This window comes from Micromys minutus (genome assembly GCF_963924665.1).
Source record: "Micromys minutus genome assembly, chromosome: 4".
Taxonomy (NCBI): domain Eukaryota; kingdom Metazoa; phylum Chordata; class Mammalia; order Rodentia; family Muridae; genus Micromys; species Micromys minutus.
In genome coordinates, this window is record NC_137973.1 from 20,863,730 (window position 1) to 20,890,555 (window position 26,826).

The 26,826-nt window shown below is 45.3% G+C and overlaps 2 protein-coding genes across 2 annotated transcripts in view; one reads left to right on the top strand and one right to left on the bottom strand.

The window, feature by feature from the left end:
• Positions 1 to 5,595: 5,595 nt before the first annotated feature.
• Positions 5,596 to 8,219, bottom strand: LOC308419818 (mitofusin-2-like). Its single transcript, XM_080915639.1, is given in 2 exon segments — positions 5,596 to 7,765; positions 7,767 to 8,219. Coding segments are annotated over 2 exon segments (2,268 nt in total). The 5' UTR covers position 8,219; the 3' UTR covers positions 5,596 to 5,949.
• Positions 8,220 to 15,200: 6,981 nt separating this feature from the next.
• Positions 15,201 to 26,826, top strand: part of RNF175 (ring finger protein 175) — a gene marked incomplete at both ends in the record, with an annotated part of 32,347 nt that continues 20,721 nt past the window's right edge. The window contains 1 exon segment of the mRNA XM_080915359.1: positions 15,201 to 15,296. Coding sequence (XP_080771485.1) covers positions 15,201 to 15,296 — 96 coding nt within the window.

Sequence of the window (26,826 nt, forward strand, 5' to 3'; positions counted from 1 at the left end):
TCTATGAGTCTGCCTGTCTAATCCCACACCTGTTTTTAACCCCTACCTCCTCTACTACAGTCACCCCTTTCATCCATCACATCATTACAATCTCACTCTGGATGAGCGGAAGATGCATAAACAACCTAATATTTTAAATATATTAGTGCCGTGCAACAGAGAGATAGTTAGTTTAGCCCAGAATTTAATATGCTGTCCACTACAAGCTATTTGATTTGGGAACAACATTGCAAATTAGTCATAAGACTAATAAATAAATGTCACTCTTTTCTGTTGTTATAACAAAGAACCTGAGGCTAAGTGCTTTTTAAAGAAAAGGAGCTACCTATAACAAAGCTTTGAAGGCTGAAAGTCCAAGCTCGGGTAGCCATATTTGTTCAGGCTCTGGTGAGGACCTTCATCATGGAAAACATCACAATGGTGAGACAGGAAGTCAGAGATATTCAGGAAAACACCACGACCAAGGCAACTCCTATTAAAAAAATATATAAAATTGGGGGTTTCCCTACAATTTCAGAGGCTTAGTCCATTTTCATCATTGTGGAAAGCATGGCAGCAGGCATGACAGGCAAGGTTCTGACGAAGTAGTTGAGAGCTATATCCTGATCCACAGGCAAGAGAGAGAGAGAGAGAGAGAGAGAGAGAGAGAGAGAGAGAGAGAAAGAGAGAGAAAGGTCCTGACTTAGACTTTTGAAACCTCAAAGCCCACCTCCAGTAACACACTTCCTCCAACAAGGCCACACCTCCTAATCCTTCTAATCCTTTCAAACAGTGCCACTCTCTGGTGATTAAGGGGTCAGATAAATAGGGACTACTCTCATTCAGGCCATCACACCTGCTCTTATGGAAATTAGCCCCTGTTCTGGAAGGAGTGGATTAACCCCTTCAGAGAGTCACCCCGATAGTCTAGTGATCCCTATGTCATGTCAGCTGTACCTCCTTCTGTGCTACTGAAGAAGACGAGGGATTTGGCAAATCATAGCAGAGAAGTAGCATAGGAGGTGTGTTTGGGGTTTCACTCGGATCTAACTGTTGAAGTGAAACCGAGGATGTCAACATTATGGCTCCCCATGTCTTTAGTGTAGTATTTGGATACTTTATGGCATCAGCCAGGGAAGGGAATCTCCAATTAGGAAGCTAGAATCAATAATAATAATAGGCCAGAACCTTATAGGAAAGAAAATTCCTATTTTTATCTGGAAATGCCCTACTGTCTTATTTATTTGACTGACTTGAAAAAAAAAAAAAAAAACCCAGATAAATGTGAACATATTTTTCACTGGATAAATATATTGACCTTTGTCCCCTGGGTCAAGCCAGAAGCCAAAGCAAGGATGCAACATGCTCAAAGGATCTCAGTTCCTCCAGCTCTGCCTTACTCATTCTCAGCAACAGCAACACCTAAGTAAGTAAATGCTAAACTGCACCAGCCCGAGGCCAGGGCCTCATCACTGAAGAGTAGTCAAACCTCGTAGATCCCATCACCTAAACTTCCAGGGTCTGTCTGAATCTGTCCACCCTCTACCTCTAACACAGATCCCAACAAACACACTGAAGGCTCCCTTGGAGCCAAGAGACAAATCTAGTTATACCCTCACATCAGACTGGAAATTACATTCCATTCTCCTGAAGCCACCATCCGCACTGCCTAATATGAATCACATAGACTTTCATAGCCACGGTCTTGAGTGGGTAAGAGCCCAGGCAGCAGATTCAGGCTTCTCAGGCTTCAAATTCCTACCACACAACCTAGTAGCTTTAAAGTGTCAAGAAACCTTCCCCCAGGACTGGGAAAGGAATCCAAGGGCTCTGCATGCTAGGCAAGGGCTGTACCACCGAGGTATACCCACTGGCACTTTACCAAGCTTCTGAGCCATCGTTCTTTAGATTCAGAATATGCCTGTGGGGCCGGTGAGTGAATGAGTCAAGGCATATAAACGACCTGGTGCAGCACCTGGGGCACAGCAAGTGTCCGTGTCAACCAAGGTTTTTATTATGGTTCCTTCTGTTCGCTGTACCCTTCCAGTTTCCAGGCCTTCACACCCTCTTTCCCTCTAGCACTATCCCCAGTCACTCCAGGGAAATCTATGGTGATAACCAACAGCAGCATCAGCACCAGGAACCCTGTTAAAAAGAGAAATTCTCATGCCCTAGCCAACATCCCCTAGACCAGAGCACCTCGGAGAGGATCCAGAAGTGAGGGGTTGTCATAGCCCTTCTGATAGACCCAGTCTCCAAGCATACACACTGACCCTCACGAGTTGTCCTTGGATGTCTGTCTGTCCCTGACCTCTGCTAGACAGTGAGTCCCCCAACTGCAGAGCTGTGACCAGTGAGTAGGTCTTTTAAGCTCCAGTAGTAACCTCTATCGGGTGAAGAAGTAAAAATGCATTCTGTAGACCGTGTGCTTCTTCGTTGTATGCTTGAATAAATTTGCACTTGGTGTTATGAGAGAGGTGCCCGCTGAAGGTAGAAGGCAAGGGTAAGTGGTGAGTGATCTCCCAAGAGACCCTACAGGTCCTAGAGCACCACCCGGAGGACCATAGAACTCTGCATATTCTTCATGGTGGAATTTCTCGGTTTTGTTATCTTTGAAAGTACTGTTGGTGGAGGAACAGTGTGACCCAGGAAACAAGATCTGAGGTCCAAGGGAGGTCCAAGCTCATCGTCTGGGCTGCCAACCATACTTTGTTCTAATGAACCCCTCTGCCAGAGAGCGACAAAGGAAACCTCTTTCTTCCTTCTGTCTCTCAACACCTTCTCTCTGCTTCTTCCAATCTCTGCCCTTCTCCTTTTCCTTCCTCCTCTCCTTCCTCTTTCTCTGCCCTTCTTCCTTTCCCATGCCCTCTGGTCGCCCTCCTTCCTTGCCTTCTCCACACCACTCTCCCTCTCCCTTTACTCTTCCTTTACTCTCCCTCTTCTCCACCCCTGCCCCTTGCTGGCTCTGATCGATTGGTTCTGAACTCCCCACACCTCTTCCTACCTGTTCTGGACCCTCCTCCAGCCCAGTCACCTCTGGTTCCAGCAGGGAGTGCGGGGCGGGGCAAGACACAGGCCGCTCCATTATCTAGGAGGACCCGCAGAACGCGCCCGTGCTGCGCGTCGTGAGGCTGGGGGTGCAGCGCACTAGGCTGGAGAGGTGCACGGTGCCTGGTGACCTGGGCTCCGGAGGAGGCACCGCATTGCGCAGCCAGGGCCAGGCCACTCGCCCAACCAACGCCAGCTCGGCTCCCACGCGGACTCTGCCACACTCTCCCCTAGGGGATCCGACACGGCGACGGTCATGGCGGGGCGCAGGGTGGCCACCGTGCTAGAGGCACCCCTGCAGCTCAAGCAGGTACCGGCGGGGGCGCGGGCCAGAAACCCCGTTCGGGTCCTGAGGATGTGGCCCGGAAAGCACGCGGCAATGTCTAGTCTCCAAGACTCCGCCCACAGGGGTGTAAGCCGGCCCAGAATGGAGGCAGGGTCTCGGGACGTTCTGGAAAATGTTCCGATTCTCTTTCTTCCTTCTTCCCGGGCTTTCTTCATTCTCTCCCGGCCTGTTCGGGATTCGTTCCCACTAGCTTCCACTGGCTCAGAGTAAAGACCCTGATACTTCTCCTGTGGCCTTGAAAGAATCAATCTAAGAGTACTTCTGAATTACTACACGTCTCCTTAAAGGGTACCTTGCTGGGCTCTACCCCAAGGTTCTGATTCAAACTTACGTGAAGGGGGAGGAATGAATTAGCTTGTCAACCTCCAGGGAGTTTGACGATGCTGATGCCTGAAGTTCTGCCTGGCTAGTTCTTGCCTCCTATTGGTGGGAATTGAAAATTCAGTCTAATTTTTGTTTGTGCCTGGGACAGCTCTGGGCTGCACTGTATTTATGTGTGCAGGCTAGATATCGATACCATTAGAAGCGGGCTTTTCTTCTGGAGCCTGAATCTTTAAAATAAGGAAAAAAGTATCCCATTGAAAGTGGAAGACTAACCACAAAGGACTGCCCCTGATGCAGGGAAGAGAGCAGGAAGGGTGTGGCAAGAGGGTGGTCCTTTGAGCTGGTCTTAGAACCAAGAGCTGCTTTCAATTAGACTTCACAGAGCTGGGGACATACAGAGAGACTGGACCAGCTACTGACAAGGCTATATTTGTTAACACCCCACCGCTCTAAACCTCACCCCATTTGCTTTCTCTCCATCACCTTTAGCGTGTCCGCTTGTGCGTTTGCTTGTCTGAGAACCTCCATCAGCATCAAAGATTCAGGAGCGCTGGCTCCTGGTCATATTTGCCAGCTGCTGGCTTCCTAGTATGCAGAACTGAGTCTAACAAATGGCTAGTCCTCAGTATACATTTGTTAAGTGACTAAGTCACTGACCAAATGAACAATAGTATCAAACAGCATGGTCTAGAACCTCAGCTCTCCTTCCTAGGCAAACGCCAACCACAGGCCCTGTAGTCTAGTGAACCACTTTTTTTTTTATACTGAAAAGAATCTGAGTTTATTCTACCCTCCCCCACCCCCAGAAAAGAACATAACACTCATTGGGATTACATGACACTGACTTGTCCTGACCCCCTGAGATGACCCCATTTATCCAGTCTGGCAATACACTCACTAGGCCTTTCCACTACATGCTGACCTTGACCAAGACCATCACTGTCCCAGCGAAACGGGCAGACTGAGGGGCGAGTGAACACGCAGACATGGCAGGAGAGGACATGGCCCATGGGGCACCCAACCAGCAGGACAGTGTCCCACAGAGATCTCTTGGTTGTGGGCTTCTGGGAGGGGTTGGAGCCCAATGGTTTATCTAAAGACGCGCTTTCCCTGTCCTACAAAGGATTCATCACTCTAAAACTGCTTTTCTAAGACAATCAACCTTGGTGACTGGAATCCTCCCTGCTTTGACTATTACCAATTTCAACACTCAACAGTGAGTTCAGTGTTGACATGAGGCCAAGCAAGCAGCGGGAGGCTTCGGGAGCAGGAGAGGGGAGGCTAGAGGGGTCGGGTCGGGGCAGGACAGCTGCTGGGCTTCTCGTGCTGCTCTTAACCAGCTGCAGTATCGGCACAGGCCAGGCCAGAGAATGGTGGCCACAGGGAGCTTGTAGCAAGGCAGGGATGAGCTAAAATTAGCAAGCTGAGCCTTAGGTTTGTGAGCCCCTCAGTGCTAGGTCAGATAGAGACCTCTTCTGTACTAACCCGGCAGCTCCCATCTTCCACCATTCCTCCTGCTACATTCATTCGCCATCTGGAGCAACTAGCTCTTACTACTTACTAAACCAGGACTAACAGGCCAAGAGCTGAAGTAAGAGCAAGGAGGGAGGCAAGTCCCTTGTCATCACAGTGCCAGACACCGACAGCACCACCACATCGGACACCCTAGTTCACATACCTTCTCCTGAGCTCTTACTTTGCTCTGGCTGGCAAGGGTCTCCGGCTTCCCACATAAGCTGGTTGAGTCTAGAGCCCAGGGTGTGTTGAGCCTGGCCACCACACACAACTGAGAGACTCTGCAAGTGGGAAAAAGTGCTAAAGCTGAGGGCCAGATGCAAGATACTAGTTCTTCTGAGACAAACTTGGCAACTCCAGAAGTATCCTGAATGTTTCTGGAGAGTCCAGTCACCCCCAACACTGTCTCTCTGTAGGAGTGCTGCCTGATGCCTGTGAAGGCTCCTGCCAGTCATTCTGCAGGGTGCCATCCTGAGGAAGACCTTATCAAATGCAGTGACTTTCAACTGACTGAGCGTGGTGAGCAGACACAGATACATGCATGACTCCTTGGGGCTGAGCTGTCCAGTCCGTGTTGGTGTCCATTAGGGTATGAGCCGGGGGTCTTCCTGCAGGGGGTGGGGAGTAACTGGTACAAGACAGTGGGTGCTTTCCTTCTCTCTGCAGCGGCCAAGGACTAAAGCTTATGGGAGGTGCGGCCCTGCCTCTTCTCAGTGCAGGTCCGCCCTGGCCGCCCACTATCTGCTGGGCTGCAGGTACTGGTGTGTGAACATGTTGAGTTCGCTGTCCAACCAGCCAGCTGTATTCCTGAGCAATTTGGCTTTGCTCTGAAGTGAATCCAGAGCCTCGACTTTCTTGTTCATGGCAGCAATTTCCTGCTCCAGATTATCTCGGGTGATGTCAACTTGCTGGCACAGGTGAGCAAATGTCCCAGACAATTCCTGCTGGACTTGGTGGCTGCAGTTAGAGCCAGTATAACTGATGATGAGCTGCAGTTTCTCACTGGCGTATTCTACAAACTGGCGTTTGAAGGCCCTCTCCTTGGCTTTGGTGGTCCAGGTCAGTCGCTCGTAGATATACAGGAGGCCATACAATCCAAAGGAGAGGGCGATGAATCTCCAGCCCACTGCCTTCCATACCACTCCTCCGACCACGAGAATGCCCATGGAGGTCCTAGATGTCAGAGAGGCCAGGCCAGTAACCATGGAGACCATGAGCTCCTCCTGGGTGAGGGAGCCCTGTGGCAAGGGTGGCATGCTGGGGTTGGCAGGTGTGAGAGGGAGAGGACGCTGAACCTGATCATTGTAGCCCAGCAAGGCCTGGCGGCTATTCTTAGGGCCCAGAAACCTGTTCACTAGCATAGTCCATCCAAGGGAGAAGTGGAACTCAATGTCCTCCTGAAAGTCAGCACACAGCTTGTCACAGTTCAGGTCATAGCTGAGGGAGAAACACTGCCGAGGGACCAGCACGTCTATCTGATTCCGCACAGACACAGGAAGAAGGGGCTTCAAGCCGTCTATCATGTCCTGCTGCATAGTCTGCAGTGAATTGGCGATGGCTGTGGAGCAGCGGTCAGTCATGTTCCGGCCCAGGCCTTTCTCTATATGGTGGTGCAGTTCATTCTTATAAACCTTGAGGACAACTGGGGATGGGTGGAAGTCCATCTGGTACTCGTCAACCAGCACAGAGAGGCGTCTGATCTCTTCAGCCATGGCTGTGGACACCTGCCTTTCCACTTCCTCTGTAATCTGCTTAATTCGTAGCTTATAGTCTTGAGCCAGGAGCTCCAGCTGCTTGTCAATAAATCTCAGCCGGTCTTGCTGCTCTTCCCGCATTTCAAGACAATAAACCCACTGCTCCTGAGCTGCAATGTGCAGGGAATCCGTGATGAGACAAACGGCCTCTGCAATCTGTTTGGCCCGGACTGTGTGCTGCTCAAATTTGGTCTTTACTGCAGACTGGGAAATGCACTCCTCAAATCGCCTCTCGAAATTCTGAAACTCAAACATCCTCACTTGAAAACCTTCTGCAAGAGCGCCGCCTCCTTCTGGCATGCCCTGGGCTTTCTGGACCCTAGCACTGAGCACCTCCTTGGCAGACACAAAGAAGATCCGGTCTCCAGCCTGAGCTCGATCCACCACTCCCAGCTCATCCACCAGAAAGCTGGTACAGCGTTCCATGTGCTGCCGCCGCACCTCCTCCATGTACTCAGGCTCCGAGGCAGACGCATCCCAGCGGTTGTTGAGGATGAAGATGTTGGGCCGGGAGAGACGCTCACTCACTCTGTGGAAGAACTGCTTCTCCACCTGCATCAGCGTGGACTCTGAGTTGGCCACCAGTACAAACACATCAGCATCCAGGCAAAACTTATCAATCCAGCTGTCCAGCTCCGTGGTGACATCGATCCCAGGACTGTCCATCAGCACGAGGTCATCCTTCAGAAGCGGACATCTGGAGTTGGGCCACATCACACTCACCAGGCTGCCTGCATGCAGCTGCTCATCCTGATGGAGGGCATGGGCAAGCTGGTTCACGGTCTTGACACTCTTCTTCCGAGCCCTCGGTGAGGAGGAAGGCCTCGTGGCCATCTGTGCCCCCAACCCGTAGGAAGCAATTGGTGGTATGGCCAATCCCAGATGGCAGAACCTTGTCCCAGAGCATGGCATTGATCACGGTGCTCTTCCCATTGCTCGTCCGGCCAAAAAAAGCCACCTTCATGTGCCACCTGGCCAGCACCTCGCTGATGGCCCTGACCTTGGACAGGTACCCTTTGACATCCAGGACCTGCTCTTCCGTGGTAACTGGGTCCAGTTCTGCATTCCTGTGGGTGTCTTCAAGGAAGCTGGCACTCTCTTGGATGTAGGCCCCCAGCTGCTCAAAGATGCCATTGATCTTTTTCTTGGCAGTGACAAAGTGCTTGAGAGGGGAAGCATTCACCTCAGCCATGTGTCGCTTATCCTTCTTGATGGAGACAATGGAGTTGCATCGAGAAAAGAGCAGGGACATCTCGTTTCCAGCTGGTAAGATGGTAAGAGACCTTCACAGGTTGGGCATCGTGGACATGACTGGAGTCAAATAGATGAAAAGAACTTGAGGTCTCCTCTGTGCCAACTCAGGTCCAGGTTGGCTACTGCTGGTGTTGACTCCACCTGTCCGAACTTCACCTTCCGGGCGCGGCCATCAACACCCAACAGGTCACTAGCCGACGCCACACAGCCACACCGAGAGAAGCGGGAGGGGAGGGAGCTGCGCTCGTCACTTGTCCTGCTGATGAACCGGTGAACCGATGGCCTCTGAACACCGTCACTACAACCCTACCACTCTTATAAGACAGTGTCTAAGAACTCGGCGCTCCAAAAGGAGCCTCCGCGTGCCTCTTGTGAACCACTTTAAACACCATTTGTACATGTGAGACGTCTCAAATCATACAAGTGATTTCAAACAATTTTTGAAGGAAAGAATCAGTTGTACAGAAAGAGGGGTCATAACTTCTTCTTTCAAGAATTTCGGCTGGCACAACCCAATCTTTTCTTGTCTGTTTGGTTTTGAGGTTTTTTTTTTTTATGCCCTATGGCATGAGTTCCTTAACAGGGACTCAGCATGTGTTCAGATGTGGCCAGGGGACGTTAATAGTTTCTGAGTTGATTGTTCTGGCTTTGCCACTTGAAAGATGTTCGAGTTAGTTGACAGTTTGACAGAACCTAGAATTCCCTGGCCTGTGGGTCTTTGTGGAATTATCTGGTTATGCTTCTGTTAGTTTCTGACTATGGATGCTCTCTTGCAACAGAGAACACAGGCAGCAGACAGTGCTGGTAGCTGACCTGCAGGACATTTTCTCAGGGTGAACGAGAACTGTCGGCGGCTATAGGTCCTTTCTCTGGGGTTAGATTGCTTCCACAGAATGGAACCTTCTTGTTTTCCATACGTGGGGTGTGTCTGGTCAACACTCTGAGTCAATGGGCAGGTCTGTATCCTGCCCATAAGGCTAATAACACAACAGAAGCCCACATGCACAGCCCCTAATTATTGTAATCTGCCTATCCACCCCAGATCTACACAGCCTACTAGGGTTGGAAGCTGGAGGGAGTCTGTTCTTCCTATTAGTCAGCATAGAGGCCTTCGACTGACGCTCAGCTGAACCTGCTGCTGTCAATCCCAGGTGTGTTGCTACCCCAGAACTCTTGGGGAGCCTCAGTCAACCCCCCTCCCAGGGTGTTAGCATGGTCAGCTGACTTTGTGCCTTCCTGTGCTGACCTCTCCCGGTATCCTGCCTCCATGTTATTTTCCCAGAGTGCAACTGCTTTGCAATCCTGTAATTGCTGCTCGGATCTCCTTCTCTCCTTCTGTTTGGAGGTGCGTACCAGTTTGTTCTCCTGATGTCTCCCAGCCCCCTGAGAGGGAGTAGAGTCAATGACATACATTGGGCTTCCCATATTTCACTGGAACATCTTGTTTTTACTTCATTATCTTTTTTTTTTTTTTTAATGGTCATTATTGGTGAGTTTGAACATCTTTACTCAAATATATTGGCCATTTGCGTTTCTTTTGTGAATTTCCTGTTCACATACTCCATCCTTTGGAATCTTGTACCTTTCAAAATATATACTACACAGCTCTTTTTACATCTGGCCTATTGCCTTTCTGCCTGTGGGGTTGGTTTTCTTTCCCTGGTTTGTCCTTGGGTGGAGGCATCTGTAATAGATTTGATTCTTATATGCTCAGAACCCGTCAGCTGCTTGGCTCTCATCATTTTGGACTCTATATCATCTTTCTAAATGTCTCATCTACCACAAGATATATGAAAATATTTATCCACATTTTCTCCTAAGGCTTTTAAGAGTTTTTGTCCTTACATTTATTTAAATATTTGATCCATATGGGGCTGATTTAGAAATACAGAATGACAATAGATGGCCCCAACTTATGTTTCTCCAAAGACCTCACCCCTTGTCTCATCACCATTTATTGAACAATCCCCCCTTTCCCCAAACTGGTTCTAAGTAGCTCCTTTATCATATGCACTTGGGTCAACTCCTAGACTGCTCCGTTCCCTCCTCTGTCTTCCTGCCTCTAAGCCAGTGCAGTGCTCAGATGGTCTCGAAGGACATGTCATGGATTTCAGAGTCCCGTGCTCCACCTCAGTCTTGACTTTTTTTATACGCTCATCTTTCCAGACAAATTTCAGTCTCCACATCATTTCCAGACTCCTAGGATCTTGAATGAGCTTACCAAATAGTATCTCAGAAAATGTGGCCCCCAAAAGTAGGTGCCACCCTGGTAGAGTAGAAGAGGTTGTACTGCTGAGGACTGGAACAACTTTTTTGCTAGGAAATAATAGTTTCGACATCATGCTATCTAAGGAAATCACCACTGGTAGTTAACAGAAAATGTCTTAGGTACAATTCTATGCCTTCAACTTTTCTAGGCTTCAAAAGAATAATTTATCATTCTCTATTTAAAACCTGATAGAATCCATAGGGCTTTTGAAGACAATTATACCCAGGACTTTATTACTAAAAAAAAAAAGGCATATACACTGTTCGTCCTATTGAATACTTAGTTTTCTGGTTGAATCTAGTTTTAACATTCAGCACCATTAACCTAAAGATCTATAATGGCAGAAGGGGGGGGGGGCGTCTCGAGGCTTGTTTACAATTTCAAAGGGTGAGTCTGTCATGCTAGCTGGCTCTGGAGCAGTCGAAGAGCTCACTTCTGACCTGCATGTCACAGACAGAATGCGACACTGCACCCGCCCTGGCATAGGCTTTGGAAATCCCAAAGCCCATCCCCAGTTACACCCCTCCCCAAACAAGGCTAAACTTAACTCCAGCAAAGCCACACCTCCTAATATTTCCTCGATGTCAGCCTATAAGGACACTATCACTCAAAACACCACACATGGGTACTGCTATTATTTGAAAGTTTCTGTGTTTCTAGAACTTGTCACCTGAGGCCAGCTGCTATCTAGGTCCCACCTGTGGGAGCCATGGGGCAGATACCAGTGCCAAGTGCTGCACTAACCACTTCTCGCTTCCTGGCGTCACCTGGAAAATATTGCAGAAGCCTATCTAAGAAACATAAGAGATTCACCCAGAGCCTTGGTTTCTCTTCTCAGTGGATTCCTCTTGCCCCTCACAGAAGCACACATTCAGACAGTCTGTTTGACTTGGAAATCCTCGACCGAACCATGTCAGAACTGCTTACACCTTTTGAAGAAAGTGTAATCTGGCTAATACTAGATCTGTATTAACTAATGTTCTGTCTGCCTTCTCTTTGCTGTCTTTGGGGGATTTTCAGCTTTTGAATGGTGTATCTTTTAACACTGCTTAGCCTCAGAAGTAAGCTATGGTGAGGTTCTATTTTTCTATTGATTGGTTTGAAGGCTTCAGTTCATTGAAGGCAGTCTTTGGTGGATCCTGTTCAACTGCAAAGAAATGGTCTCTGCTCAGTAGTACCTCCTGACCTAGAAGCAGAACAGTACTCCAAACAAATACAGCTTCTAGTCAGCTCTGACTCTAAAGCCGTGACCTCAGGGCTGGTGTGTGCCCATTGGCATTGGCCCAGACACTACCAAGCAGATGGCTTTTAGGCACACTGGATTTACAAGCCACAGCCCTGAAGCTAATGGGCCACTGCCCATGGGATTTGGCAATCTTGACTGATTTGCCAAAACAAAAGTAGAGGAATGGAGACACAGCTGGTTTTCTGGCCTAGGAAAAGAAGCCAATATTTATTAATAGTGAGCTGGTTGCTGGTGTTTTGCTGTGTTTTCCGTTTGTTTTGTTTTTATTCTGTAAGCAAGCTCTTTTATAATTACTTTCATCCTAAATGATTCCGGTGGTGGAGACCGTGACTCTTTTTTTTTCTTAGTTTGTATTTCTCATGTAATGTTTTAAAATACATGTTGAGAAAATAAAGCGATTTCAATGTGTCCTTTTATGTTTTCCAGCTCTCGAAGCTTTCTTTCTACAGATGATGCACAAAAGTAGGTTATTAGTATTTTTATGGCTGTTTTTCTTAACAACAAGATTCTCTTCTTAACAGTTTGAGAGACTGAACGGAGTCATCCTTGTATTTGTAAATGCTCTAAGATAGAGAGGGGGCAAGCTAGCATGTGTGTATGTAATACTGATACTTTAGACCCAAAGAGTGTGGATTTTATATGCCTTCTGCAATGTGACCCATGCAGTACCACCAAGTTAGATTAGTGTGTTCTTAGAAATGTGGCACTATGAAGTTCTCGTTTATTTTAGGCACATGAGACATCTGGTTTTCTTTAACTGCTGTTTTCTCTGTGTTTTGGGACCCACAGTGGGGCCATTGGGTACTTCGAGCACCACATGAAAGAAATAAAAATGAAAGCCCCTCCCTTCTTGCATTAGAGTAATCAATTATGAATGTATTCCTATTCAAAATAGGAGATACTTATTACATGTGTATACTAATTTATGCTCTTCAAAGTACTTCCATTTTCATTAAGCCACTTAAGATAGATTTCCATTAGACATATATGGGCGTGTGCGGCGGGATGTGTGTGTGCATGTGTGCACGTGCACACATGTGCACACACAATGGATTACTATCATAAGGCAGATTTGGCTATCTACTGAAATCTCATTTTAGATCGATGGTGAATCCACATGTCCACCCACATGGACTATGTGGAAAGTTTATTCATTTCACAGAATATTTAATGCTCATTTTGGATTTAGGTCTGTAAAAGACATAAGTTCTTAGACTGTCATTTCTTTTTCTTTGCTTCCATTTCTTACAGGGAGTGAGTGTATTTCTTATAAGCTTTTAAAAATAGTTCTTGTCTTCTGAGATCGGCTTCCCACAGATCCACTGACCTTATATACGCATCTTCCCCAATTTGCCCCCAGCATCCTCACTTGATAAGTGAAGGGCTCTGATTCATTTACATCTCTTTCTGTCCATTTCTGTCCCTTCCCTAAGTCCAACTCCAAGCCAACTCTACCAGGCATTTTAAGAATCTCAGAATTTTAGATTTATTTGTCTTATCCAGCAGGGGGCACCCCTGAGGTTTGGATGAAGCCCTTTTCTGAAATGCTGGCTACTTCCAGGCCCTGTAGGGATGCTGGGAAAGGGAAGATCCTAAATGAACAGCATAGCCAACAAGAACCTTTGCGAGGTCACCGGCTTCTGACTGCAACACTAGCTAACTGAACATGCATGTGGCAACCAGCCAGAACTAGAAAAGTACCTTCAGAAGAGTGACTGAGGGTTCTCCACTGCAACTGAAATCACAGTGTCTTGGAGCTACATTTCCTCCTCTCTCCTGTTCGAACTGACTTTAGGTCTCTCTCTCTCCCTCTCCTCCCTCTCCCCTCCTCTCTTCTCTCTCTCTCCCCCCCTTTCTTACTCCTCTCCCTCCCTCCCTCTCTCCCTTCCTCCCTCCTTCCCTCTGTCCTCCCTTCCTCTCTCCCTTCCCTTCTTCCTCTCCTCTTCTCCCTTTCTTTCTCCCTCCCCCTTCCTCCACCTCCCTTCCCTTTCCCTTCCTTCCCCAACTCTCTCCCTCCCACTTTGTGTCCCTTTGCCTCCCTCTCCCTCCTCTCTCCTTTGGCCCAGCGATTCCCAGTCTTAACCACCTTTAAAATCAAGTGAGGATTTAAAAAAAAAAACAAACAAACAAAACAACAAACAAAAAAAAAACGGATGCTTTCAACATTACTCAGCCTGTATGTGTTTGTAAATATCACACAGTTTCCCATTCAAATGCAGTTTTACGCATTCATTAAAAGGAAACATGATTAAAATTTTAAATTTCTATCCTGGAAATCTTCATTACCTTGCTTGGCCTGGCATAGTAAAATCCCACAGATGGGATGGTTTGAGCACAGAACATAGATTTCCTGCTATCGCTGCAGGCTGGAGAGCCATGATCAAAGTGCTGGTGAGACTGGCAAGAGGAGGTGTCAGAGGCTAAGCTTTCAGTCCGTGAATTCTGCCAAGCTGAAGAACTAGGGCGGGGCCTTCAGTGTGGGGGTTAGCTCTCAACATCTCTTGTTTGCCATTCATAGGTACAACTTGGCTACTAGAACTTCTGAAAGCTCCCTAATGATCTTAATTTAAGCCCAGGTCAAGAATGTTTACCCCAGATCAGGGCTTCTCAAGCTTCCTAATGCGGTGACCCTTTAATACCGTTCTTCGTGTCGTGGTGACCCTGCGCTTCACATGCGCTCATTGGTTCTTTAAAAACAAACTTTTGCTCGTGTTGTAAATTGAAAACATTGATACGCACAGTATCTGATGTGCATCCCCTGGGCCCACAGGTTGAGATCCACCGCTCTAGATTTTTGTCAAGGTCACTTTTGACCTGATATGCCGTTCCAGTGATGTCTTCGGTCAAGGTGCAAACAGCAGGTGTCCAGCTAAAATCTGAAATCCATGTATCTTCCAAATGTGTGTACTCTTGTCCAAGAAAACACTTAGACCTGTCGTCCCCCTGCAGTGGCTGTGTTTATGTAACCGTGCGTGCAGCCCATTGCCTCTCAGTGATGGTCGCCACCATTGGCACGGGCACCATCTGTCTGCAGCACTGCCTTTTGCTTAAAGATAGGAGAAGTCACTTGAAGTCAATTTACACTTTCTGTTACTGCCTTGTATGTATCGTGAGTTACTAAGGCATTTTCGCAGACACATGACTCTCCTAGGGTTAGGAGACAATGAACCAATTGATCTGGAACCAACTGGAGCCTTCTCAACGAACGTGGTCTCTTAAATAAAAAGACAAGTCTGAGATCAAAGTCACACACAGCGAAAGGCTGGAGGAACTGATTTTGCTGCTCTTTCCCCCAATCACAAGGGAAAGGAAGAAGTCAAGGGAGACCCTGTGATCAAAGCTTAGCCACCGACAGCCAGAGTGGTGTTCTTGCTTTGCCAGATATGCAGTGGCTGGGACCTTTTTCACCCCTGTGTGACTGCTGCAGCTGGAACCAGGAGAAGATGCTCCAGGTGCACCAGAGCCATGCACGTGGAGATGATCTTGATCTTCTTCTCTGCCCTGATTGCAGGCCAGGTGGTGCCGGTACAGTGGAGACAGGGACACAGCCACTCCTGCAGTGTGAGTCCCCTAGGCATCAGCTAGTCTGTCCCCTGACTGCCATCTTCCTTTTTTTGTGGCCACTATGGATTAGTGCTGCTTTGGCTTAGGTCAGTGCTACCCAGGCAAGTGTACCTTTGCTCTGCGGTGATCCATGGCTGTATCTGGGTAAGGTTTCTGATTGTCTAGACTTGGCTTTGGTGTTGGGGTGGAGGGAAAGGGATTGTTCCTTGTGTCCAATGGGAAGAATCCAGGGATGCTGGTAAACTTCTACCATGCAGGCCAGCTCCTGCAACAAGAAAGGCCTAGCCTAAATGTCACTAGGGCCAAGGTGAGAAGCCCTGGCTTAGCTACCATTTTCCCCTTTGTGCATGGACAACCTCTGCTGGAAGCCTAGAAAATGAGGTTTAGGATAGCAGAGGTCAAACGTTGAGCTCTCTGACAGTGCTTCAGAGGGAAGCAACATTGGCAGACATCAATGCCTGTCGTCTTGCCAGAAAAGGTTTGTATTTCCATGGAAATGTGGAACTCAGACCGGGATATCCCTTCTGCAGAGCGACCCCACCAGAGCATGTCCACTGAACCCTGCACTCCCTGCAGCCTGAGAGCTTACCTTCACAGTCCTCCGTCAGAATTCCCTGAATGGCTTTGGCCAACCAGATCCAAGGCTCCGCCGACAGAACTTCTGATTCAGTTGGAACCAAACTCACAGGTGTTTCTGGTGCGAATTTTCCTGAGACCACACTTGGACAACCTCTGGTTTGCAGCAAGCGTAGCCTAGATGCAAAGGCAGTGCCGGGGTAGTGGGTCCTCTGTGGGCACGCTGCAGGGATGAGCCTTGTGCTGGTTGTTATCAAAGACTTGTCTGTGAAAGATAAAGGACTGCCTTAAACAAGTATTTTATTTAATGTTTCCATCATAAATATTATTTCCTATGTATGTTTAGAGGAATTTTCAGTACAGAATACTACTTATGTTTAGGTAATTTTTAATATTTTAATGAGACAATCTTGTTTTATTTTTTAACAGATCCATCAAAATTGTACATCACCATTACCTTGTCAATAAATAAAATAAGTAAAATAAAAAGCCCACCTCCTTGGCCCCTGGTATGTTACTCACAAGTGGCCACACTCTTGAACACATGGGTAACACTTACTGGACCCAGCAGAGTTTGATGTTGGCCTTTTCTTTTTAGTAAAGGACATGAGATGGGAATATGGAGGAGACTCAGGGGTGTGGAAGGGAGATCAGGATAGATACGTTGTACATCACATACCTCTAAATAGATACATTGTACATTGCATACCTCTAAATAGCTGTTGTACATCACATGCCTCTAAATAGATACTTTGTACATTGCATAGCTCTAAATAGATACTTTGTACATTATATACTTCCATGAACATCTCAAGAATAAATAACAGTACAATAACAAAAACTTATAAGTGACAAAACTACTTCTTGCATGGCACTTGGATAGATTTTTAAATGGATAAAACTAGAATCAAATATCGCCAGGTATCCATTGCCTGCCTCACAGAAGAACTCTATCTCACAACCGCCCACACTTTTTTTAATTTTTAGGACTTATTTATTTTACACGTCTGAGTGTTTTCTTGCTTGTATGTATGCATGTGACAGGAGCTCAGTACCTGTGAAGCTCAGAAGAGGGCATCAGCTCTCCCGGAACTGGAGTTATAAATGATTGGGAGCTGCCATGTGGGTACTACAAACTGAACCTGGGTCCTCTGCAAAAACATGAAGGGCTCTGAAACACTGATCCATCTCTCCATTTTTTTTCCACACTTGACAATTATCTCTGAGTTAGATGATATGGGGTGGTTTTGTATCTGCAGTAATAGGGTGTAGATTTTGCAGTTAGCTTCCTGCCCTTAAAAGGAAACAGTGCCACGGGTCCACTATCTGCCGCCTTACTTCCTTATACAATTTTACTTGCTGGGGTTTGGGGTGGTGAATGCCAAGGATTACATCCATGTGCTCTAAAAGGCTGCTCCTCTGTCCGCTCTGGGAATGTACTCTGCAGCAGTAAGTGTGAAGCTCTTGCTGCTGTCAGGACACAGGTAAGCTGGAACAGCAGTCAGCTTCTCCCTGAGGACCTGTGCCCATTGGAGTTAAGGACACAGGCAGGCTTCCAAGCCTGACATCTGCTGGCAGCAGCTCTAAGCTGTTCTCTGGCTCACTTGGACACTTGAGATACCTGTGTATCTTTATTTTATTTAGGGTGACCACGGACCCTCTCAATCACCCCACAACCACTCTCTAAGGTTGTAATCTCTAATTCCATCACAGCACTCTCCTATTGTATGGCAACCCAAAGGGGCTCTGCAGTTCTAATGGTCACCCTGGAGATGACCAGGTGGCTGAGATTGTGGCCTCTCTTGAGGCAATCTTGTCTTACTCTTCCCCATGCTGGGAGCCCTGATAAAAGGGTTCTAGCAATGATCAAGTGCATAGCCACGTCTCTTTGTGACAGTATTCTGTTGGGTTAGCTTAGAAACTAAGTAGGTCATGAGTCCCTTAATGGCATTGACCCAAAGGAGCAGCTCAAGTAGTCTTTCTTCTGCATGTCTCCACTGGTGCTGTTCCTCAGTACTAAGACCTGGCTTTCCCACACGTGGCCCTGATTGCTCTGTGCTTTGCATCCCTTCTTGAAAACTCACCTCCAGAGCAAATTATCACGGTATAGCATGGCTTTGGAGGTATATGCGACCAGTGGAACCGGAAGTGTTGTCCAAAGCACTCATAGCTTGTTAAGACTCTGCTTTTTTATTATGTGTTAAATGAACTGTGTTGGAGAAACCAGGACTGAGTGTATCTCTCGATGTATGATATCCTAAATATCTATGCAGAGAGAGTCTAGCTTCTGAGTATTTTCTATGGATTCCTGAGGTCACATAGCACTTCTCAGGCACATTGAGAGCCTTGAGCTTATTTATAAGATTTGTGAAGTTTCCAGCTCTTCTCTATAACACACTATAACAGAAGACCATATCATCTACAATATAACAGTGGGTCATGTCATCTACAATATATCAAGAAGCGATATAATCTACGATACAGGGCCAAATCATCTAAAATATAATAAAGGGTCATATAATAAAGTTCATTTCCATCATTGGCCGCTACAACTTCCACCAATATATTAGCAGTATATCATTATACAACGTATAACTATAATCACTATAGTCATCACCTTATAATAATCTTTATAGTTGCTGTAATAATAATACAAACTTCCCAAATTACTAGTATAGTAGTCATAATAGGAGCTTTTTGAACACTAGTCCAGTTACCTGGAGTGGTATTTAACTTTGAATCCATGTCGTACAATGTAGTTCATGGAATTTAAACACAATGGCCAAAACTGTATAACTCATTGGTTGCAGATAGAAGGCTGGAATCCAGACTTGTTAAACATTTAATCTCATACCAAGAGAAAGCTCCTTAGATATTTCAGAGCCTTGATTTTCTTCTCTACACAGAAGACACACCTACGGACATATCTCACAGAGGTGTGGCTCAGAAACATTTCTGCAAGGATTTCTAGCATGGGTACTAGATGGTTCAGAACCACTAGTTAACTCTGAAGATACAGAACAGATAGGGCATGCACGGAAGATGCACACGTATGTAAACATGTGCTGCTGAAACCATCTGCTGATGGAAGAATTCCTTTCTAGATGTGTTGGTGAAGCTAAAGTGACTCACTGGCCATTGGTCTACATTGTACGGTAGGGCATTTGGACGCATTTCTTTTTGAAAACAGTGTCTGTGCCCTGCCTTGCCGCACTCTCCACTCTACCATCTGCTTGGAGAACAGTCCCCTGTACTCATCGGAACTGAAGGCAGGATGATGGAGAAGAAGACCCCAGGCTTGCTCGGGAGCTGAAAGGCTCCAGCCGTTCCTTTAACCGCAGTGGCCACCATTTCCCTGATATTTAAGATAATAAAATGTAAAGAAATAGGAAAACCTGTCAGATTATACTCCGATATATACAAACTTTAAAAGCCATCACTGGATACAAAATCTGTAATTTCCACAAAACTCAAAAAATATATTATACTTAAATATAAAATCCAAGACTTTAGTTTCTTCATTCTTTTTTTTTATTGGATATTTTCTTTACTTACGTTTTAAATGTTAGTCCCTTTCCTGGTTTCCCCTCCAGAATCCCCCTATCCCATCCCCCCTCCCTCTGCCTCTATGAAAGTCTTTTCTGACCTGTTCTCTCCCATCTCCCTGCCCTGGCATTCCTCTACACTGGGGCATCAAGCTTTCGAAGAGCCGAAGGCCTCTCCTCTCATTGAATCCCAATAAGAACATTCTCTGCTACATGTGGGGCTGGAGCCATGGGTCCCTCCATGTGTATTCTTTGGTTGGTGGGTGGTTAGCTCTGAGGGGTTGGTTGATATTGTTGTTGGGTGGTTTAGTCTCTGGGAGCTCTGAGGGGTTGGTTGATATTGTTGTTCTTCCCATGGGGTTGCAAACCCTTTCAACTCCTTCAGTCCTTTTTCTAACTTCTCCATTGGTGACCCCGTTTTCAGTCCAGTGGTTGATTGAAAGCATCCACTTCTATATTTGTCATGCTCTGGCAGAGCCTCTCAGGAGACAACTGTATCACGCTCCTGTCAGCATGCACTTTTTGGCATCCACAATATTGTCTGGGTTTGGTGACTGTATATGAGATAGATCCCTGAGTGGGGCAGTCTCTGGATGACCTTTCCTTCAGTGTCTGTTCCAAAATTTGTCTCTATATTTCCTCCTGTGAATATTTTGTTCCCCCTTCTAAGAAGAGCTGAAGCATTTACTCTTTGTCTTCTAACTTCTTGAGTTTCACATGATCTGTGAATTGTTTCTTGGGTATTCCAAGCTTTTGGGCTAATATCCACTTATCAGTGATTGCATACCATCTGTGTTCTTTTGTGATTATGCTACATTACTCAGGATGATATTTTCTAGTTTCATCCATTTGCCTAAGAATTTCATAAAGTCATTATTTTTAATAGCTGAGTAGTACTCCATTGTGTAAATGTACATTTTCTGTTGAATAACATCTTGGTTCTTTTCAGCTTCTAGCTATTAAAATTAATGCTATAAACATAATGGAGCATGTGTCCTTGCTATATATTGGAGTGTCTTTTGGGTATATGCCCAGGAGTGGTACAGGAGAGTCCTCAGGTAGTACTACGTCCAATTTTCTGAGGAACCTCCAGACTAAATTTCAGAGTGGTTGCACCAGCTTGCAATCCCACAGACAATGGAGGAGTGTTCCTCTTTCTTCACATCCTTGCAAACATCTGTTGTCACCTGAGTTTTTGATCTTAGCCATTCTTACTGGTGTGAGGTGGAATCTCGGGGTTGTTTTAATTTGTATTTCCCTGATACCTAGGGATGTTGAGCATTTCTTTAGGTGCTTCTCAGCCATTCTAATAACAAATAAATTTGACTTTCAACCAAAATTTATGAAAAAAGATAAGGAAGGACACTTCATACTCATCAAAGGAAACCCCCCACCAAGATGAACTCTCAGTTCTGAATATCTATGCTTCAAATGCAAGGGCACCTACATTCATAAAAGAAACCTTACTAAGGCTCAAAGCACACATTGCACCTCACACAATAATAGTGGGAGATTTCAACACCCCACTCTCAACAATGGTCATCATGAAAACAGAAACAGAAACTAAGCAGAGACACAGTAAACCTAACAGAAGTTATGAACCAAATGGATTTAACAGATAACTATGGACCATGTCATCCTAAAACAAAAGAATACCTTCTTCTCAGCACCTCATGGTACCTTCTCCATAGTTGACCATATAATCTGTCACAAAACAGGCCTCAACAGATACAAGAAGACTGAAATAATCCCATACATCCTAACAGGTCACCATGAACTAAGGCTGGTCTTCAATAACAACAAAAAACCATGAAGTTGAACAATGCTCTACTTAATGATAACCTGGTCAAGGAAGAAATAAAGAAAGAAATGGAAGACTTTCTAAAATTTAATGAAAATGAAGGCACAATATATCCAAACAGAATGAAAGCAGTGCTAAGAGGAAAACTCACAGCTCTGAGTGCCTCCAAAAAGAAACTGGAGAGAGCATACACTAGCAGCTTCACAGCACATCAGAGAGCTCTAGAACAAAAAGAAGCAGAAATGCCCAAGAGGAATAGAAGGCAGGAAATAATCAAACTCTGGGCTGAAATCAACCAAGTAGAAACAAAAAGAACCACACAAATAATCAACAAAAGGGGGAGCTGATTCTTTGAAAAAGATCAACAAGATAGATAAAACCTTAGCCAGACTAACCAGAGGCCACAGAAGACAGTATTCAGATTAACAAAATCAGGAATGAAATGGGAGACATAACACCAGAAACTGAGAAAATTCAAGAAATCATCAGATCCTACAACAAAAGCCTATATCCCACAAAACTGGAAATTATGGAGGAAATGGAAATTTTTCATAAGATAAACAAAAAAAATTACTTCAGTCCACTTGGATTTGGTGATGAATTCTTAAGCTTGATATCAAAAGGTCTGACCAATGAATGAAAATAAAATTTTATTTTATGGAACTAAAAATACTATCCTGTTGGGGTCGAGAGATGGCTCAGGGGTTAAGAGCACTGGCTGCTCTTCCAGAGGTCCTGAGTTCAATTCCCAGCAACCACATGGTGGCTCATGACCAAAAATAATGAGATCTGGTGCCCTCTTCTGGCCTGTAAGTATACATGCAGGCAGAACTCTGTATACATAATAAATAAATAACTTGTCAACGATACTGAAAAGAAAATAAAAATCTAATAAAAAAAACAGGCCTCAGACTGACGAAAAATTTACAGTAGCGCATACTTGGAAATAAACTGGAATAACAAATGAACATAAATTTCAACTATAAAAAAGCAGTTAATTTGAGGCTTAAGAGGAAACTCAGCAGTTAAGAACATTTAATGCTCCTACGGAGGACCTGAGTTTGGTTCCTACCCAAATCAGGTGACTCTAAACTGCCTGTAACTCCAGTTCCATGAACTCTGACATTCTCTTTTGGCCTCTGTGGGTTCCTGCATCACACACACACACACACACACTTTTTAAAAACCTACAACAACTAATTTTAAAAGTAACAAGGTATCCAAAGGAAACAGGTGTGAAGACAGTAAGAGAACTCATGTGAAGAAACTCTCTGCCCACATCATTCCCCAGTCATGGGAGAGTGAAAATTGGGAGGATAAGAAAATACAGATGTGTGCTATTACAAAAGCTGACTTGAACAAGAAACTAAAAGTGTCAAATGCTGCTGAGAAGGCAAAAGAGGAGTTCTCCTTGATGAGAAGGCAAAATTTTTGGAGCTAATTGGTAGTCTCCCACAAAAGCTGTTCACAGTCTCGCCATATGACCAACACTGGGTGTTTACTTAGTTAAATTTAAAATGTACGTTCACTAAAATATCTGGTGCAAGTGTGTGTGTGTGCACATACATGTGTGTGTAACAGATAGTTGGGTGGATGGATATATGGATGGATGGGTGGGTGGGTGGATGGATCAATAGATAGATAGATAGATAGATAGATAGATAGATATTATCTTAGTTCATAATCATTTCAACTGGAACTAACCCAGCCCTTTAACCTCTGAATACATGAGCTAACTGATATATCCATGCAATGAGGTACTATTCAACAAAAATAGAAGTTTTCAAATCATGGACAGACATGAAAGAACCCTGGCGAAGGGCTGCATATTGTATGGTTCTAATTATATGGAATATGCAGAAACATGAACCTATTCAGTAAAACTGAGCACTTCATACGGAATAGAAAAAATAAACAGATGGAATAAGGTTTTTTAAGAGCAGTAAAATTGATCTGTGTTATATTCTGCATTCATGAATACAAAGCACACATTTATCAAATCCCAAAGAACTGTATGGTGAAGAAAGTGGACCATTAGAGAGAGGAATTTTTAAAGTGCACATAGAAGACTTGGAATCCAAGGAAGAATGTGGACTATAACAAAAGGATCTGAGAAAACCATGGGTGGCCGTGGGAAACAACACTGAAGGTGGTTGGTGGGAAAATGTAATTCCAAGTCACGTTGACAATTAGTGGGCTCTGGAGATGAAGGCATCTGAACGTGTGCGTGAGAGGTGGATAAGGTAACTTTCCACATGGGTAGTGCTTAAGAATTTGACCCAGATCTGCGGAAGTGTTCAGTTGGGTAAACAGGTACCTGTAGGAGCTCGGTCCCTTGCCACTGATAGGAATATACAGGCTCCATGCAAGAGGAATGAGTAGGCAGGAAATGTCTGAGCACAACAATATGCAGAAGACATTTGTGTGTGTGTTGTTTATACTCTGATGGTATCATTAGTTTTACTTTTTTTCAAGCATAACTCAGGGTATGTATTTAAGTGGACAGAGAATTTGCAAAGCCAGAACGCTTTCTGATCCGGGTATAGTGACTCATGCAGACTTAGAGGCAGAGAGATGGGTTCAAAGCCAGAGTCTGCTACATGGCAAATTTGAAACTTCTCTGAGCTGAAGAAGACTCTGCCTTACACAACACACACACACACACACACACACACACACACACACACAATTATCATTTAACATGTCCAGATTATACTCTGTGGTCTATAAAAGCTGAGAGTCCAGAAAAAAAGCAAAGAAAACAATCTACTTTAAAATGTAAAAATATAATTGCCGGTCTATGTGATGCCAGAGGTGTAGGTGCAGAGGGTGGTATCCTCTACTTTGCTTGGGACATGACTAAATGTTTAAAAGGTTCTATCCCACAGTTTCAGCATGGCATAGACCATCCATTTGAAAGTTGAAATCTTTCTCTTTCACTCAGTAATTTTTTCCTCAAGATGATGATCTCAATATAGAGTAGATATTGGCAGAATTTCAAGGTTAAATCATCTCCCAGTACTTTTGACAGCTCTTAATTAAAACATAAAACACTTCAATACTGTTATCTCTACCTATTTTAATGTGAGGCTATTTTTCATATTTTCAGGAAGGAAGGAGTGATATCTCCCCTGAAAAAGAATCCTTCAATGACCCCATAAATTAATAGGACCTGAAACCTGCCTGTACAGAATTCAGAGCTCGGATGCACTATTAACGGATCTCAGTACAAGAACAAATAACCTGTGGCAGATCAAGGCTTTGCTCTGCTTAAATCAAACTCTCTGCCTATTAACAGTCATGAAACACTAGAAATTATTATTGTGACAATGATGTATGTGTCTGTTAAAATCTTTTGAAAATGAAGCAAGATACAAACAGACATGGCTATGCATGTAACACTGCAGGGTCTACACAGACATGGTTATACATGTAACACTGCAGGGTCTACACAGACATGGCTAGACATGTAACACTGCAGAGTCTGCACAGACATAACTATACATGTAACACTGCAGGGTCTACACAGACATGGTTATACATGTAACACTGCAGGGTCTACACAGACATGGCTAGACATGTAACACTGCAGGGTCTACACAGACATGACTATACATGTAACACTGCAGGGTCTACACAGACATGGCTAGACATGTAACACTGCAGGGTCTACACAGACATGGCTAGACATGTAACACTGCAGGGTCTACACAGACATGGCTAGACATGTAACACTGCAGGGTCTACACAGACATGGCTAGACATGTAACACTGCAGGGTCTACACAGACATGGTTAGACATGTAATACTGCAGGGTCTACACAGACATGGCTAGACATGTAACACTGCAGGGTCTACACAGACATGGCTATACATGTAACACTGCAGGGTCTACACAGACATGGTTATACATGTAACACTGCAGGGTCTACACAGACATGGCTATACATGTAACACTGCAGGGTCTACACAGACATGGTTATACATGTAACACTGCAGGGTCTACACAGACATGGCTATACATGTAACACTGCAGGGTCTACACAGACATGACTATACATGTAACACTGCAGGGTCTACACAGACATGGCTAGACATGTAACACTGCAGGGTCTGCACAGACATGGCTAGACATGTAACACTGCAGGGTCTACACAGACATGACTATACATGTAACACTGCAGGGTCTGCACAGACATGGCTAGACATGTAACACTGCAGGGTCTGCACAGACATGGCTATACATGTAACACTGCAGGGTCTGCACAGACATGGCTAGACATGTAACACTGCAGGGTCTGCACAGACATGGCTATTCATGTAACACTGCAGGGTCTACACAGACATGGCTATTCATGTAACACTGCAGGGTCTGCACAGACATGGCTAGACATGTAACACTGCAGGGTCTACACAGACATGGTTAGACATGTAACACTGCAGGGTCTACACAGACATGGCTATACATGTAACACTGCAGGGTCTACACAGACATGGTTATACATGTAACACTGCAGGGTCTACACAGACATGGCTATACATGTAACACTGCAGGGTCTACACAGACATGGCTATACATGTAACACTGCAGGGTCTGCACAGACATGGCTAGACATGTAACACTGTAGGGTCTACACAGACATGACTATACATGTAACACTGCAGGGTCTACACAGACATGGCTAGACATGTAACACTGCAGGGTCTACACAGACATGGCTATACATGTAACACTGCAGGGTCTGCACAGACATGGCTAGACATGTAACACTGCAGGGTCTGCACAGACATGGCTAGACATGTAACACTGCAGGGTCTACACAGACATGGCTATTCATGTAACACTGCAGGGTCTACACAGACATGGCTATTCATGTAACACTGCAGGGTCTGCACAGACATGGCTAGACATGTAGCACTGCAGGGTCTACACAGACATGGTTAGACATGTAATACTGCAGGGTCTACACAGACATGGCTAGACATGTAACACTGCAGAGTCTGCACAGACATAACTATACATGTAACACTGCAGGGTCTACACAGACATGGTTATACATGTAACACTGCAGGGTCTACACAGACATGGCTATACATGTAACACTGCAGGGTCTACACAGACATGACTATACATGTAACACTGCAGGGTCTACACAGACATGGCTATACATGTAACATTGCAGGGTCTGCCTTAAGAGTTAAGTTATACAATAAAATATCTGATTGAGATGGAAGCGTGGGCATCTGACTTTCTCAGGGCCCATTGTACACCAGGATTCCATGCATTTTTTTCACTCGGATTCATGTCCACACTTTCTGTAAATGCCTTTATGCTGATAGCACCAGGGTTTCCTGGAATCGTGTATTTCCATAAGGTTTCCCTCCTTACATCTGTGTAGCTCCCCCGCCCCCAACCCTCATATGCCATACACACGTACAAATGATTGTAAATAGCCGAGGACCTGCAGTGCAGAGAAAGTGAGCACCTTACATCTTCCCTTCAATACTCCTGGACCTTTCATCCTGATGCCCAAAGGAAATGCACCTTTGATTTATTTGATCTGTTGATCTCCTGACGTTCATTCATGTGCCCGACCACAAGAGA